The following is a 16611-nucleotide window of genomic DNA, read 5'->3' on the forward strand; positions in this document are numbered from 1 at the left end:
ATGGCTGTATCCAGGCAGGTTTTGAATGTCTCCAGAGGAGACTCCACAACCCCTCCACGCAGCATGGTCCAGTGCTTTGTCACCCTCACAGGAGAGAAGTTTTTTCTCACATTTAAATTCAGCTTCCTGTGTGTTGCCACTTGTCCTGTTGCTGGGCAATACCAAAAAAAGTCTGGTTCCATCCTTCTTCCACTTGCCCTTTAGGTATTTATAGACATTGATGTCTCCTCTCAGTCTTCTCTCCAAGCTAGAGTCTGGAGAGCCTCTGGATACTTCAGAGCCTCTGAAAACAGAAGACACAAAATTCTTTTTCATATTCCAATATTGTATGTCACTAGTGTAGACTTTGGAGCAGAGAAATGGCTGATCCCAGAGAAGGTCCATCTCATGGAAGAACCTCGTGCACTTGCATGGCACAAGTCTGAACACCACAGAAACAAAACTCTGCCAAATGTACCTGCATCATGGTCATTGCTCCAAAAATGACATTTCAGCACCATAGGTTGGCCTTCCCTTTCATACTAACCTGAGAGAATGGCAAGCAATGGATGATAAGGTTTTAGACATCATGTTGTCCTTAGCAGGGTCTCAATTTGAAAGATTCGGGAGCATTTTTTGAGTGAGTGGCACTCCAGCTTTGAAAGGTTCCTGAGGGTGTAGAAAGTCACTGGGCAGCTGCAGCTACTCTTGATTTTGGATCCGCAACTGGGTCACAAAATATCTCTGAGGAATTCATGTAACCCTCTGTTGCTACACAAAAGTGACCACAAGCAATTATATTGTTTCAGGCCTGAAGAAAAGCCATAGGACACCCTTACTTTACAGAACGAGCCTCTTTAGCAGTTACAAAATTACTCTTATGGGTAACATTTTCCAAACTTGATGAGTTACAGGCTTCATTTTCTTACATTTCAAAGGCTGAGTCCATCAGGATTTAAAATCCAGCATTAATGCCCAAAGTTTCACCAGGAGTGACAGAACCAAGGATGTACTCAAAATTCAACTTAAACACTCCCTTTCTCTAAATCCTTTCCAGATATGTCTACAAGTGAGGACTGTTGAAAAAAAAAGAAAAAAAAAAGTGTAAGAAATCAGTGAAGGAAAAGAGAAACCAAGGAGCAGAAAAACTTAACTTACACATACCTTGGTCTAAGCTCATCACCAGATATTTTTCTCTGATCTTAAGTACTAAATAAACTTATATAACTGTGGAACAATCTGTTCGTGTCAGATAAGTCATCTGACAAGTCAAGGAGCACGTGAAGAATCAGAAATATTTTTAATTTTGCCATACCAGGGAAGCAAAGAGATCATGCCGGGCTTCCCAGCATCGTGCCATACCCATGTGTTGCAGCTGGTAATCCCATTTCCTCTTGGCATTCAACAACAAGTAAATTAAAATCCTGAGCTGTCACCTGCACAGAACTGTAGGCTGACCCTTGGAGTCAGCATTTCTGAGACCTTTCTGTCACTGATGCAATCCCAGTTGCCCATTGGCAAGGTAATTAACACCTCTGAGATTAGTGTCAGCCTCCAGGAAATGGGCAAGAAAAGTCTTCCCAAATCCTGATAGGAGGTGCATTTGGAATGACAGGTGGGACAAAATCCAGTGTGTGAAAGAGGAAACTCTAAAAACAGGGTAGCACAAACGTCTGTGGGATTGAGTGTGGAAATAATTAAATTATCATTGCGAAGACGTGTCTCATGGCCCAGATAACCTCCTGGAGCCCTATAAAAGATCGCTCAGCCCAGTCCTCCTCAGTCGCTCGCCTTCACTTCAAGAGACTTCTCCCTGCAGCTGAAGAGGGTAAGACCAATTTTACTATTTCTGTTTGTGCTGAGGGAGAAGAAAACTCCACCAGAGGTTTTTGTGGACCTCCTGGGAGCTGGGATTTACTGAAATGCCTTCTGCTTGCACCCTTGTGTTCCTCCGAGGCAGGCATGGAGGGATGGGGGTCACTGGGGAAGGTCCAGCGAGGGGCTGTGAAGAGACCCTCAGGAGACACAAGTTCTGTGGTGTTTCACCAGTGAGATCAGGTCTGGGAGCGGCTCCTGGGGCCCAGTGTGTCGGCTTGCCAGGATCCAGCTTCACACAAGGATTGCCAGAGCAAGCCCAGCAGCTCAGACAGGATTAAGGGTGCATTCGATCCGGATCAGACAGGCAGAAACAAAGAGAGAAACAGCTCGCTAGGGAGCTCAAGAAAAATAATATTTAAAAAAAAAAAAAAAAAAAAAAAAAAAAAAAAAAAAAAAAAAAAAGATAAAAATTTTTTTAAGTTTTAAAATAAAAAATTAAAATATAAAAAATTTTTAAAATTAAAAAGTGAAAATTAAAATTAAAAATTAGAAAATATTTAAAACAAAAAAATTAAAAATTAAAAATTAAAATTAAAAAAAAAAGCAAAAAGAAAGGATGGAGGAGAATCTAAGAAATTAATCTGGGGCTTCTCTCACCGTGTTGATCTCTCCCTCCTGACAGCTTTGCCTGTACTCCAGAAAGATGTGTTCCCGTGGATCCTGCCATGACAATGAGTCCTCCTGCCACGGATCCCGCTCCTCCTGCCACGACTCAGGACCCTCTTGCCATTACATCATCCAGAGGCAGCCAGTGCAGAAGTTCAGCTACTGCTGCCCCCCCATGCAGTCCTATTGCCCCCCTGTGCAGCGTTATTGCCCCCCTGTGCAGCGCTACTGCCCCCCGATGCAGTCCTGCTGCCCCCCTGCCCCCTGCTACCCCCAGTACACCAAGAACATCTGCAACCTGCCACCGAAATGCCCCAAGTACTAAGAGCAGGATGTGGCCCCAGACCTGGACCCACCTTGCTCGAAGCCTCAAGCTCATCTCTCCTCGCTTCTCGTCGCCCTGCTGCTCGGCAGGAGAATGCTTTCAAAATTCTTGCTGGGTAGCAGGGTATTAAGATGAAGGAAATCTCTCCACTTAATGAGTTTTGAGCTTTTTTACCTTCTTTCTGCCAGTGCAGAGCATCCCTGTCTGCTGGGATTAGTTTCTTTCTTGCTTTTGCTGCTTCGTTCTCCAGCAAAATAATAAAAAATGTGTTTCAAAGCTACTTGACAGTTCTGGATGTTTTTAGTCACTGGTGCATCGTATCTGCTTGTCTGGCAGCATCTGGGGTTCTTTGTTGGATTTTTTTTTTTTTTTTTTCTGGTGGTTTTAGAACCGTACTTTAATCCCTGAGGAAAACATCTAAAGTAGGAGGGACGCCAACAAAACATGAAAGTCAAGGAAAATGCCTGCAGCACCCACCAGTGATGGCAGAAGCTCTGCAGGATGCACAGAGGGCTGGGAGAAACACGTTGAGTTAATTCCTGGTGAAACCAAACATTTGCACTGAGCTCAACAGATGCAACAGTGGGTTTGGAGTTACAGCTGGAGGCCTGGCCTGCACGCTCATGTTTTTACTGCCGACATGATCTTTAAAAGCCACTGCTATATTTGGAAACAAAACCAAAAATCCTTCAGGGTTTGGAACCTGCCCTGGAACACCCTCAATCAAACAATTTCTACAGGGTAAAATGAGAGGAGGTTTCCCCTACGTGATTCACCCATCCTAGGGGAGGTGTGGGAAATAGGCTGGGTGAGGCACTGCAAGTCGCTGGTAAATGACTGGTTGGTAAATAACTAATTGGAATTCATTATTTATAGTTTATGGAGAAAAATTGTCATTATAGAAGAACTGCCCACTAAAAAGGAAAAGTTGCAAATGGGATGCAGAGAGCAATTAATTACTCACCCACGTTCAAGTTGTTGCCGTAGCTGAGCAATGGCTCATTTTCACACGACCCTTGGCAGCTACATTAAAAACTATTCTTATTCATTCATCACCCCTCTGCAGTCGGGCTTTGAGTAAGACTTATTGTCCGCAGGAGTGGTTTCATCTTCAAATACATACGTTCACTTTCATTTGTTGCCCCAGGCCTCCAAATTTCATGCTGTGACTAATCACAGCACGTTTCATTTCCTCTTCCTTTTCCAAGCCCCACGAAAAGCACCAAGGCTCTGAGCTGGTTACGCTCTCTGCTCTGCTCAAGCTTGAAGTTCTCATTCACTTGAGGATGAGAAATGGAAGCAATAATGGGGACACAAGAACAAAGCTTCTTCTTTCTTTTCTTTTCTTTTCTTTTCCTTTCTTTTCTTTTCTTTTCTTTTCTTTTCTTTTCTTTTCTTTTCTTTTCTTTTCTTTTCTTTTCTTTTCTTTTCTTTTCTTTTCTTTTCTTTTCTTTTCTTTTCTTTTCTTTTCTTCTCTTTTCTTTTCTTTTCTTTTCTTTTCTTTTTTTCTTTTCTCTTCTTTTCTCTTCTCTTCTCTTCTCTTCTCTTCTCTTCTCTTCTCTTCTCTTCTCTTCTCTTCTCTTCTCTTCTCTTCTCTTCTTTTTTCTTTTCTTCTCTTCCCTTCTCTTCTCTTCTTTTTTCTTCTCTTCTTTTCTTCTCTTCCCCTCTCTTCTCTTCTTTTTTCTTCTCTTCTTTTCTTCTCTTCCCCTCCCTTCCCTTCCCCTTCCTGCTTTCCCTTCCTCCCTCCCCCTTTCCCTTCCCTTGCCCTTTCTCCTTCCCCTTTCCTCTTCCCCCTTCCACTTCCCCCCTTCACCTTTCCTTTGCCCTTCCCCTTTCCCTTCCCTTTTCCCCTTTTCCTTTCCCTTCCCCTTCCCCTTTCTCCTCCCCCTTTCCCTTTATCCATTTCTCTTGCCCTTCCCTTTCCCTTTCCCAACTATCCTTATTTCTGTTCCTTTCTTGTTCTTTTTCGAAGCATTTGTCAGCCTTGGAGAGGTTTTACACCTGGAGAATCCAGGCCAAAAACCTTTACAAATGTTTCACCTCGTTGGAATATTTATTTTTAAATCAGCAACATTTGGCCAGGGTAGTCCTCAAACCCAAATGCTCTACATAGCTTAGAGGAATTTTTCTGCTCTGATGAGTACGTGTTAAACAACGCAACATCGGATTTCCACAGCCAGGATAAGCTGTGAGCAAACCCTCAGGGATTAATAGGGAGGAATGTGCCTTGAGGAATTTGGGGAGGATTGCTTCACTGCACCAGTAAATCTCAAACCCAAACAGAGTGCTGTTACTCTGGGTGTCTTATGGAGCTTGCACAGTTCATTCACACAAACTCACATTTAATAGGGATCATCTTTTGGATCTAATGAGAATCCTTCCCCCACTCCCCTTGTGAAGTTGGTTGGGGGTCTCCCAGCTGCCTGTGGATCTGTCTGAAGTGTCTTTAGATATCTTCGACGTGCTCCTCCACCTCGAAGAGCAGCAATGGGTTTTTTTGACTCACAGGGACACTGGATGAAGCAATGCACCAGATCCATACAAAGAAAACCACCTCATTGTAACCAATATCTCTTACCTGACCTCACTGCTCAGAACCCATCACATTTCTAATATTGGAGTCTCCTGTCATTTCCCAGAAGGCTCAGAAATCCCCTCCTGGCTGTCTCTGAGCTTGCCAGGAGCCTCCTTTATCATTAGCTGAGATTCAGGTTCTCAGCTGATGTAAATCTCTCTCACAAATTAGATTATAATGTGTGGCTGTGGCCTAGTCTAACCTGGTTGTTAGCATGAAGCCAAACTCAGTAGAACCTGAAGACTGTGTTTTAGCAGCCAGGAACACTGACCTTGGAAAAAGCTTGTCTGGAGAATGTGGAGGTGACTCCATGGTCCTTTGGATTCTCCAAATCAAGACTGGGTAGATGTGTAAATGCTGGGATGCAGCCAAATGAAAGCAGTAGCAACCCAACAGAAACCATTCTGCATTTCTATATCAAAACAGAGCCTCAATCTTCTCTCTTTCCCTTCAGCAGGTGTCAGGGTATCTCCAGTGAAGCTTTAAGCACGAGGGATGGCGGTCAAGAGTCCCACAGATACACAGACCCAAAGCAGCAGGAACAGCAGCTCCAGGTGACCTCAGAAATAAAACATTTAATCACGTCAGTCACAGATCCGGATCCCATGAATTCCTCCTGACTGGAGAGAGAGAGAATTTTTCAAAAAGACGTAGTTTAATTTGAAATCCTGAAAATGCTCGGAGTATCATGTGATGCCTTCAGGCTTCCATGCAGAATAAATATTAAATCATTAATGAATAATTGCAACATGATCGTAAACATCAGTGTTAATGACTGCCAATGGGTGGCTGAGAATGGAGCTTTAAGTTATTCCAAAAATAACAGCCGTAGGCAGACCTTTCATTACTCGAGGGCATATTGGAAATCTAAAAAATGGAACAGGAATTCTCCAGATCAAGTTATGCCAAGAAAAATCCAGATGTAAAACTTCCAGAAGAGTTCTGTGTTTTGCTTTTATTCAAAGTTATCCAACAGGAATTGGAAAAATATGGACTCTGATTTCACTCAGACTCTATTCCAGTTTTCCATGATGAATTTGCAGTCCCTGTCACCTGGAATCTCTGCTATTGGCAAGGCCAAGGGTATTTGTTTTCCCATGAATGGATGAGAAGAGGCAACAAGGGAAGAGATATCAGAAACTTTCTGTTCCACACTTGCCTTTCTGCTGACCAAAGACCCCAAAGAAAGACGTTGGGCATCACCATTTTTACATTCAAAAAGAAAACGTGGAGCCATGGAACCCCACTTGCCGGAATTCTGTTTTAAGAAAAAAATCCTATTGAGGAATGGTTGACATCCAAAAGGCCTCTGCATACCTCTGGAATCCACCGCTCCTTGATTTTAATTATGATTTTTATGTGAATTAAGCACTCGCTGGCTCTGAACAAACCACCTAGCATCTCAATACAACAGCATTACCATATGCAAAATAAGCAGAAACATACCTTTTAAGCAGTTCATGAGCATCACACAAGAATTAACTTGACATTAAAAAATTGTAAAAAATTTACAGAACAAATTAGTAATAACACAAAATTGAAGGGTTGATCAAAAACCACAAGGCAAAGGCCAAATAGATGAAGGCAAATTCAACAAATAAGTATAGGCTTAGTGTGTAAATCACGAATTGCTGTGGGGTACCTCATTTCCGGCAGGACAATTTCGAGCTAAATAAAAGGTCTCCCCATCCCTTTGCTCCTCATTCAACTGAACCTCTCAGTTAGCACGGTAAGTGTTACCTACTAGCAGTGCTCCTGGGCTGTAATGTTTCTCCTTTTGTTTGGGTCAAGCAATGAATTGAAATGTGTCTCTGTGTCTGATCTTTGTAGGGTGTTGGAGCGGGTGACCTTTAAAGGTCCCTTCCAAGCCAAACTATTCTATGATTCTATTATCGACAGCATGCTTTGAAATTCAGATTTTTCTCTCCTGTTGGTTTGTGGCTTATTGCAAAAGAGAGCTGGTAGTTAGAGCACAGTGGTAAAGAAGCTTCAGAGGATGTAAATTCAGGGTGTGAACTACATGGATGAGCACAGGAGAGTTCCCAGGAGAGTTCAAAAGAGGTCAGGTTGGATGAGTCTTGGAGCAACCTGGGGATGGGAGGTTTCCCTGCCCATGGCAGCAGGGTTGGAACTAGATGATTTTTAAGATTCCTTCCACCCAAACTAGTCAATGATTCTATTATTCTATGTGAAAATACTGTGGGGATAGTGGGACATGGCTTGATTTCTGTACACAACTCAAGACCAATGCGTAAGAAGCTGTGTGTGAGATATCTATTACCCAGGGGCAGCATTTGTAGGCCAGAATAAAACATATCTCTGTATTTGGAAAGATGGGTTGTATCTGAAAGTCCTTTGTGTTTCAGGTCCTCACTCCCTCCAACTCAGCTCCACTACAAACACCATGTGCTCTACAGGATGCTGCAACACCGGATGCTGCTCTGTTGTGAAGAGCAAGACAGTCTGCTGCAGCCAGCCATGCACCAAGACCCTCTGCTGCGACCCGTGTCAGCAGTCCTGCTGCTGCGACCCATGCCAGAAGCCTTGCTGTGACCCATGCCAGCAGTCCTGCTGTGACCCATGCCAGCAGTCCTGTTGTGACCCATGCCAGCAGTCCTGTTGTGACCCGTGCCAGAAGCCCTGCTGTGACCCATGCCAGCAGTCCTGTTGTGACCCGTGCCAGAAGCCCTGCTGTGACCCATGCCAGCAGTCTGTCTGCTGTGACCCGTGCCAGCAGTCTGTCTGCTGTGACCCATGCCAGCAGTCTGTCTGCTGTGACCCATGCCAGCAGTCCTGCTGTGACCCATGCCAGAAACCCTGCTGTGACCCATGCCAGCAGTCTGTCTGCTGTGACCCGTGCCAGCAGTCTGTCTGCTGTGACCCGTGCCAGCAGTCTTCCTGCTGTGACCCGTGCCAGCAGTCTGTCTGCTGTGACCCATGCCAGAAGCCCTGCTGTGACCCGTGCCAGCAGTCTGTCTGCTGTGACCCGTGCCCTCCAGTCTGCTCCACCAAGGTGTGCCAGAAGTCCTGCTGCACCTGTGGCTGCCGTCCCTGCTGCACCTGTAGCTGCCGTCCCTGCTGCTACTCTTCAACTTGCTGCTCTTACTTGATGAAGAAGCCCACCACGGTGTGTTGCAGCCCCTGCTGCACCCCGTGCTGTCCTGCCGTGAGGAAGTATTGCATCCCCATCCAGCAGTGCTGCAGTGCCATCAAGAAGACTTGCTGAGTCTACTCTGGGTAGCAAGAGCAGCTCCCCTGGCTCTCGTCTCTGTCGTGCAACACCAACGGGCACAAGGAGATGAAAACCTGATCATTTGCTTCTGATTTACATGATGGGGGAGTAAATCCTTAGCAATTTGCTTCTTGTCTTCAAACTTTAGCTGTCTTCTTCTTTCTGTCCTTCAATTATTGAACACCTGAGATGGTCTTGAATATAGCCCCCTAAGGGCTCTTAGGTACTTGTGATTTCTTCTCTTCTTGGTGCATGGGACTTGGGATACTTTTGCTGTTAATGAGCCCATTCTTCTTTTTCTTTCTTGACTTGTAGACAATAAAATTTAGCATTAAGCAAAATGCAAAATATCTTGTCTTTTGGTTCTTCTTTGCTTTGCTCAGAACACGTCCTCATTCCAATGTCATTTTCTGTGCCTTTGGCCAGGATCCTGCTGGCTGCAGCCACCTTCCTGTAGCACAGCAGAACCTTTAGGAAGCAAAGAGCTGCCCAGTCATGCTTCCACTGATATGAATCATGTCAAGCAGAAAGTTTGACCCCCTTCTTGCACCTACTGATCAGTAGGTCAATTTTTACTATAAATCTAAAGTGTTAAGATAAAACTCAAAGCATGCAGACTGACTGAAGCATGAGTAATTCCCCCATTTACAAACACTCCATAAGATGTGTAGGAACTCATCCCTGATGCTGGCATAGGTATTTCAGTGGGTACTGAGCAGAAGTCACTACTCAATGGATAGCAGGCACCATCATCTTCTGCCACCATTTTCAAAACCAAAATTTCAAAAAGCTCCTTAAATCAGTGAATTACTTGGGTGCAAGTAGGGATTCTCATCCTCAGCATTCCCAGATTACAAGGAGTAGAATGAAACCCAGGTGTTAGCATCCAACTTAAAAGCTTCATTCCTAAAATATCACACCCATGAGTCAACAACAACTTCTCTACCTGGCTGGGACTTCCTTTGCCATTAAAATTCAGGACTCAGCTCTGAATTGCACGTCTCGGGAAACTGCCTTGAGCACTCTCTTGATTGCTTCCCTCAACCAAATCTTCAGCACATATTCAAAGTTTGCATTGGAAGAATTTGCTCTACCACGTTAGACTCTCCTCAGAAGATCATTGAGGTTTTTAGGAGTTTTTGATTAACAGGTAAATCAGGTACACCACATTGGCAGGAGGATCCCCTACGCCATACAATATCAGGAGTGGATTCTGTTCAGGAAATCTTGTGAATATTCATTTCATGATATACTGGAAAAGCTGCCATGACCTGCAGCTCTCAAAATTACGTAACCACCATGGAAGTTTACAAAGACATCATGGCATGGCATGCCAAAGGAACTTAATGTTGAAGATGTTACTTCTGACCCAACTATGCATTAAATGCCTGTAGAGGACCATGATTAACAGCAGTCTTGCAGGGTTCAAATACAATTTTTATGACGGACGTGGACCTGTTGGAGAGGGTCCGGAGGAGGACCACAAAGATTATCAGAGGAATAGAACAGCTCTCCTATGAGGACAGGTTGAAAGAGTTGGAGTTTTTCAGTTTGGAGAAGGTTCCAGGCACACCTTATTGCAGCATTTCAATATTTAAAGGACATTTTAGGAGAGCCTGTAGTCATAGGACAAGGTGTGATGGTTTTAAACAAAAGGAGGTGAGATTCAGTACAGATAGAAGGAAGAGATTTCTTATAATGATGGTGAAACTGTAGCTCAGGTTGCACAGAGAGGTGGTAGATTCCCCATCCCTGGAAACATTGAAGGTCAGATTGGCTGGGGTTCTGAACAATTTGATCTAGTTGAAGATGTCCCTGATCATTGCCCAGATTCGGACTAGATGACCTTTAAAGATCACTTCCAGCCCAAACCATTCTGTGATTTTTTACACAGGGATCATCTTGGCCAATATGGCTACAATAAAGCCTGATAAAAAGTCAATGAATTACTTATTCAGTGGATGACATGTTTGAGGGGTTACACAAAGAGGACATTACTTCCTGCAGGCAAGTATCTAGCTATTATTGAGTGACCAAAACAATGCTCCCCTAGGGACAATTCCAGAAGAGACATCCAACATCATGGGAAGCCTTGCTCTCATCTTCAGAAGGAACTCAATGTCCTAGCCACCAGAGATCACGTGCCACCACTCCAGCTTTACATTCAGAGTCTGCTGAACATGATGGTAACTTTTATCTGCCATGAATAAATGCTACCTCAGCATCTTGAGACTCTCATCTTATATTGCTGCCCCCTCTCACCAGATGCAAATTCCATCAACACCTTCTTCTTCTCATTTGGAGCTGTTTTGGCTCTGCACGTGGCCACGATTTCTTCCCTCATCCCCAATCCTGTTTCATACTCTCCATGTTGACTCCATCTACCTCATCCATTCCCTCTTGAATGTTCAGTCAAGTTTTGCATGCACAGCAGCCTTGTCCTCAGCACTCTGCAGCCAAAAGGACTAAAAGCAAATGGTGGAAAAGTCCAACTGGGTGCTTGACTCTCAGATCATCTGTGAGATATTCGTTGGGCTCCTTAGGTAGAGCAGAACAGCATGGAGAAAGGCACTCAGGGTTGGATTTCCAATCTTGAACCTCATGCTTGCCTGAAATGACACAGAATCACATAGTGTGAGACACCCAAATGGGATCATCACGAATGCCACCATACACAAGGTGTCTCCTCACAGAGCTTGGCAATAATCTCAGAAAATGGAGAGTATGGAAACAACACAGAGAAACACTCACGTGTGTGCACTGCTGCTCTGAAAGCTGATTACTTTAGATTTAATTCATCCCTTCCATGGATGAAAATGAAAAAAAAAATCTTAATAGTTAAACAGAAACAAAAAGCAGGGGGTGGAAGCACCGTGGAGGGAGACCCCAGAACAAGAAAGAAGAAACTGTGCAGGCTTAGCATGCAGCCACCTTTCAGAGGCAAGAAGATTTGATATTAACCAATAATTTCCACTGGCCCTCCAAAAAAGCCCAGCCAAGAGCAGAGGGGACATGTGAGCGGTGACATCCCTGAGTTCCAGGCCTGGTTCCCCCACGGTTTCAGTATCCTCCAGCCCCAGGCACATTGTTAAGTGTCTCTGTGTCTCAAGGTCACACCTCGGGAAGTGGAGAGGAATCCCTTGCAGCCACATCTGCTTCTCATTAATGCAAATTCATTAGAAAATTTGCACCTCTTGTTTGTCTGTGCAACTAATTAGGGTGCCCAATTGAGGTGGTGAGCAAACTGAAAGAGGTAAAGATTAAATACCGGAAAACATGTGAGAGGCACAGATTGGGTGATACACAGTGAGGTCAGAATTGTCAAAGAATGCCTCATTTCCAGGGGGGGTGGCTTCGAACCATATAAAAGGCTCCCCATCCCAGTGGTCTTCATACACGCCACTTGACTTCTCTTCACTTCTCCTCACTGGTCAACAGGGTAAGTCTGAGCTTTCTGCTTGCCTTTTCTTTTGCATTCTACCCTCCTTTTGGGTGCTTCTTGTAGTAAGCCATCCATAGTTTCCTCTGCTGTCCAGTTTGGGATTGATTGTGAGAGGTTGGCTTTGGGATCCACCTGGGTGGCTTCTTTTTAATGGAACCAGTACTAGTCAGTAGTGGCCAATGCAAAAATGTGGAGACCTCAGGGACAGGATTTCATGGGATCCTGGACAGTGGAGACTTCCCCAGCTACTTTGGGGTAGATTCTGGAAAGATTATGCTTAAAACTCCAGAAACAACCAGGAAATTCAGGCAGAGTAAAAGAAACTAAGAAGCTCTCTGTTCCTTCCAGCTTTGCCCACACTACTCCCAACACCACCATGGGCTACGGAGGCTGCGGATGCTGCGGTAACAACAACCGAAGGTACACCGTGTGCTGCTACAGCAGCCCCAAGTGCTGCAAGACACCGTGCTGCTCACCCATGCAGTACTGCTGCCCCAGCCCCTGCTGCATGCCCCAGCAGTCCTGCTGCTACACCATCAGCAGCAACAGAGGAGGCTGCTGTGGTGGTGGTGGTGGCTGCTGTGGTGGCAACTGAGTCCCCTGTGCTGCCTGCTGCTTCCCTCCCGGCTCGCTCGGTGTTGGATACGGATATGGATATGGATACCAGCCTAAATGTTCTTCCTCTTTTGCTTAGAGACTGTAGATCTTCCCTTCTTTGTCTGCCTTTAGGCTCCGAATGCTTGTGATGTTCCTTGAAGTTCCCCTCCACTGACCTGTGTGATTGTTTTCTTTGTAAGCATTAGTCCTGCTGTTAATTTTCCTCCTGGTGTGGTGGGTGTTTAATTCTTTTCATCACTGCTTTGCTTCAATCTATCTGGGAAAAAAAAGTACAATAAAATGTCTAATGCATAACCCTACAGAATTCCTGGTGATTTTCTGTTTGTTAGCTGGAGAATCCAGAGTCCATCATGGCATCTATCACATTTTCATTGCATCTTCTTCCAGTGTTGGGATGAGCCTGTCTAAAAGGTATCACCTGGGGGATTTTGCCTTCACAAAGAAAATCAGCAGAACCCTGATGAAGCTCGCAGCTTCTGCAGGGGTTTGTCCAAACACAAGCTGAGTGTCTTGCACCTCTGCAAGCAGTTTTTCTCCTCTCACTGTAAAATTACAAAGAAATGCAAAGAAAATAATACATAAGCTCGTAGGATGTGGATTTCTCCTGAAAGAGCTTGACACAGGCACGTCATCCCAACTGGGAAAGCTCCTTATATTCCGACCAGCTTGAGGTTTACTTCAGAACCTACAGACAGTCCCTATGAATAGTTTCACATTGATGAGATGCAGGTCTTGCCCCTGCTAAAATGCCTGGGTTAGCATTGAGCTAAGGTGTTAGAGCAAATGGTGAGGAACCACCAGGGTCTTGAAGGACTGGGTGAATGAGAGTTATACCAAAACATAGCACAGATGATCTGCACCACAGTCCTTCTGTGTCTAATGCCCTTTACTGGCTCTCTTGCTAGAACAACACAGTCTCTTCTTTGCATGAATATCCACAGCCCTCTCACCAAAGACCACTGGAACATCTAAGTAACACAAATGTCTGGTCACCACCATCACGGGTGGGAAATGGGCACCTAAGCCATCACTTCTTGCAGTTGTAGGGTCTGCCAATGAGACCTTTCCCTCTGGAGACTGAAGTGAAGTGTGTCCTTTGGTCCTGCCACATTTATTCCTTGTAAATTAATCAGTTCTCATGGCCAAGCAGGCATCTGCCTCCACAGAGGGGACCTGTTGGAAAGGAAATGCCATGCATGTTCTTCTACCCTACCTGGAGAAGTTGTGTTAATTCTCCAATATTTTGCTCAAGGAATTACCGTAATTCCAGCAAAGTCTGGAGAGAAGCTGGCTGCATTTTCTGCAAGGGTGAAGCGGTACAAAAATCACAATCTGGTCCCCGTTGCACTGTGCAGGGAGAAAATTAAGGCCCTTGCAAGGATTGTCAGGGCTGTTCATCCAGGAGCAGCTCTCTTCAGAGCACCCCAGGGATCCTGGAGAATGTCAGACAGGAGGCAGGGAACTGGCCAGGCAGGCTCAGCCATCCCATCATTAGGCAGCACTCCTCTCAGGATAATGTGGCGAGGTCTTCAACCGAGAGCTGCAATTTTAGACTGTAGAAAAAAATATTCCTTCCCAGTGCCAGCATCCAGTCCCACAGCAAAGTGCATGGGAGGCAGTGGCTGGCATTGACTAAGCTTTCATCCGCCCTGGCTCAGCTGCCCAAGGCTCTGCCTTGACCTTCCTTCCTCCTTCCCTCCCAGAAACTGGTTCCACCTCAACAATATCTCTTCTGCATCACTTCTGAGTCCCTACCTCCCACAGAGCTCCGTGACCCCAGTTAGGATACGTTTTCTCTGCTTGTCACATCTCTTCCATCTTATTCTTCCTCTCACCATCTCAATTCAAACAGGCTCCTCCATTTACCTGCATCATCTCCAACTCCAAATCCCCCATCTCCTTCCCTACCAAGGAGCTGGGCATGGATGGTCCCCACAGTGCTGAGGCTCCAGCGTGCACTAGAATTTTAGCTGCGTGCAAGGGAGGTTGTAGGAAGGAAAAGTTGATTTGCAATGCATCATGCCCAGGACCTTGCCTCCTTGGGTCGCCACTTGCACAAACTGCTGCCCCTTAACTTGTTCTTTTTAATGTAAAATGTACCAAGATGAAGCCAATTCAATTCAGAATTGTAGAAAACGTTCTGAGGAAAGTTTGGTTCCAGCCAAACCCAGCAGGACTTGAAGCATTTTTGTCCACCCTCCATTAGTGATGCCCAAGTGCAAATCTAACAACCCCCCCCCCCCAGGTTGGAGGATTCACAAAAATTTAGGCAAGCCAAAAGCCAAAGATGGTTTTAAACATCATAAAGGTGCTCTAAACATGCATGAGAGCAAGATGATCTGGCATGGAGTCACGGGCAGGTGACAGAGGCCCAAGAGGTAAATTCAGTCCCAGAACATTCCAAGCACTCGGGCTTCTTTTTCCCCCCGCACACGCGTGTCCTGTCACTGAGAACATTCACAGGACATTTTTCAAATATTTGTTTCAAACATCAGCCCGATGAAACCGCCCATCACGAGTCCAAAAGACACAACCCAAGAGTTTAGTTTTGGCTCTTACACTGATTCAGCATTGGCCGCTGCTGAGTAAGATCCTTAGCATCTTTGGCCACCTCTCTCTGCATTTGTCAAGCAGATACGAGGACACATTTTTTGCCTCCCTTGCATGGTTGCAGAGAGGACAAATTCATCAGTATTCACAGGAGCCCTTTGATTATCTGCAGGCTAAACAATTATGAGGCAGAGCAAAGGTGGTGATTGCAAATAATGAGGCAAACTGTAAATACCAGGAGACACGTATACGTAAAAAGTATGGGTTTGGGTTAGTAAATAGAGATGTCTGAATGGTCAATGGCTGTCTCACTTCCAGGAGGACAGTGTCTGGGACTATAAAAGGCCTCCTGGCCCAGCTCACTTCATTCGCTCATCTCTTCCCTTCACCTCTCCTCACTTTTCACCAAGGTAAGTGAGAATATCTGAATATTCCTTTTCACAAAATGCTATGGGTATCCTACAACAGTATCCAGACATAACTGGATTCTGGTCTGGGGCTTGGTTGAAGTTGGGCTTTTATGAGCTCAGTACTACGAATTAATGGGGACGAGATGGGAGCATTAAAGCATGTAGAGGGTACAGCAGTATCAGCAGGGCTATGATGGGCACTGAGGATGTGTCAGGAGTGCCCAGAATGAGGATGATGTGGATTGTGTTGTGTTCTAAGACATAAGGGATACCTTGGTACAACTACATGTTGTACCAAGATTACATGAAAAGAAAGAAAGAAAAGAAAAAAAGAAAAGAAAGAAAAGAGAGAAAGAAAGAAAGAAAGAAAGAACAAAAGAAAAAGAGAAGAGTTACATAAAAATTTACCACAAACAAGCCAGAAGGTTCAGCTCCTTCAATTTCTGAATTTAGTCTCAGCAGAGCTTTTAATTCATTCTATCATTCCAAGCATCATGCTCCCATTCACAGCCAAACTCCCTCTGTTCCTTCCAGCTTTGCCCACACTACTCCCAACACCACCATGGGCTCTGGAGGCTGCGGATGCTGCGGTAACAACAACCGAAGGTACACCGTGTGCTGCTACAGCAGCCCCAAGTGCTGCAAGACACCGTGCTGCTCACCCATGCAGTACTGCTGCCCCAGCCCCTGCTGCATGCCCATGCAGTCCTGCTGCTACACCATCAGCAACAACAGAGGAGGCTGCTGTGGTGGTGGTGGTGGCTGCTGTGGTGGCAACTGAGTCCCCTGTGCTGCCTGCTGCTTCCCTCCCGGCTCGCGCGGTGTTGGATACGGATACCAGCCTAAATGTTCTTCCTCTTTTGCTTAGAGACTGTAGATCTTCTCTTCTTCGTCCACCTGTAATCATCAAATGCATGTGATGTGCTTTGAAGCTCCTCCCCGTTGATCCGTGTGCTTTTCCTTTGCAAGCATTAATCCTGCTGTTAATTTTCCTCT

The 16611-nt window shown here is 45.2% G+C and overlaps 2 protein-coding genes across 2 annotated transcripts; both read left to right on the forward strand.

Moving 5' to 3' along the window:
* Nucleotides 1-1719: 1719 nt before the first annotated feature.
* LOC139787752 (putative small proline-rich protein 5) lies at nt 1720-3068 on the forward strand. The gene is made up of 2 exons (XM_071727045.1): nt 1720-1807; nt 2480-3068. The coding sequence occupies exon 2, from the start codon at nt 2501-2503 to the stop codon at nt 2786-2788; it is 288 nt and encodes a 95-aa protein (XP_071583146.1). The 5' UTR covers nt 1720-1807; nt 2480-2500; the 3' UTR covers nt 2789-3068.
* Nucleotides 3069-7105: 4037 nt separating this feature from the next.
* LOC139787827 (keratin-associated protein 5-4-like) lies at nt 7106-8943 on the forward strand. The gene has a single exon (XM_071727159.1). The coding sequence runs from the start codon at nt 7768-7770 to the stop codon at nt 8587-8589; it is 822 nt and encodes a 273-aa protein (XP_071583260.1). The 5' UTR covers nt 7106-7767; the 3' UTR covers nt 8590-8943.
* The last annotated feature ends 7668 nt before the right edge of the window (nt 8944-16611 follow it).

Source organism: Heliangelus exortis, chromosome 27 (genome assembly GCF_036169615.1).
Source record: "Heliangelus exortis chromosome 27, bHelExo1.hap1, whole genome shotgun sequence".
NCBI classification, from domain to species: Eukaryota; Metazoa; Chordata; class Aves; order Apodiformes; family Trochilidae; genus Heliangelus; species Heliangelus exortis.

Bases quoted from the DNA above. Each gene is read 5' to 3' on its own strand.
- LOC139787752 (XM_071727045.1), top strand. From the start codon at position 2,501: ATGTGTTCCCGTGGATCCTGCCATGACAATGAGTCCTCCTGCCACGGA.
- LOC139787827 (XM_071727159.1), top strand. From the start codon at position 7,768: ATGTGCTCTACAGGATGCTGCAACACCGGATGCTGCTCTGTTGTGAAG.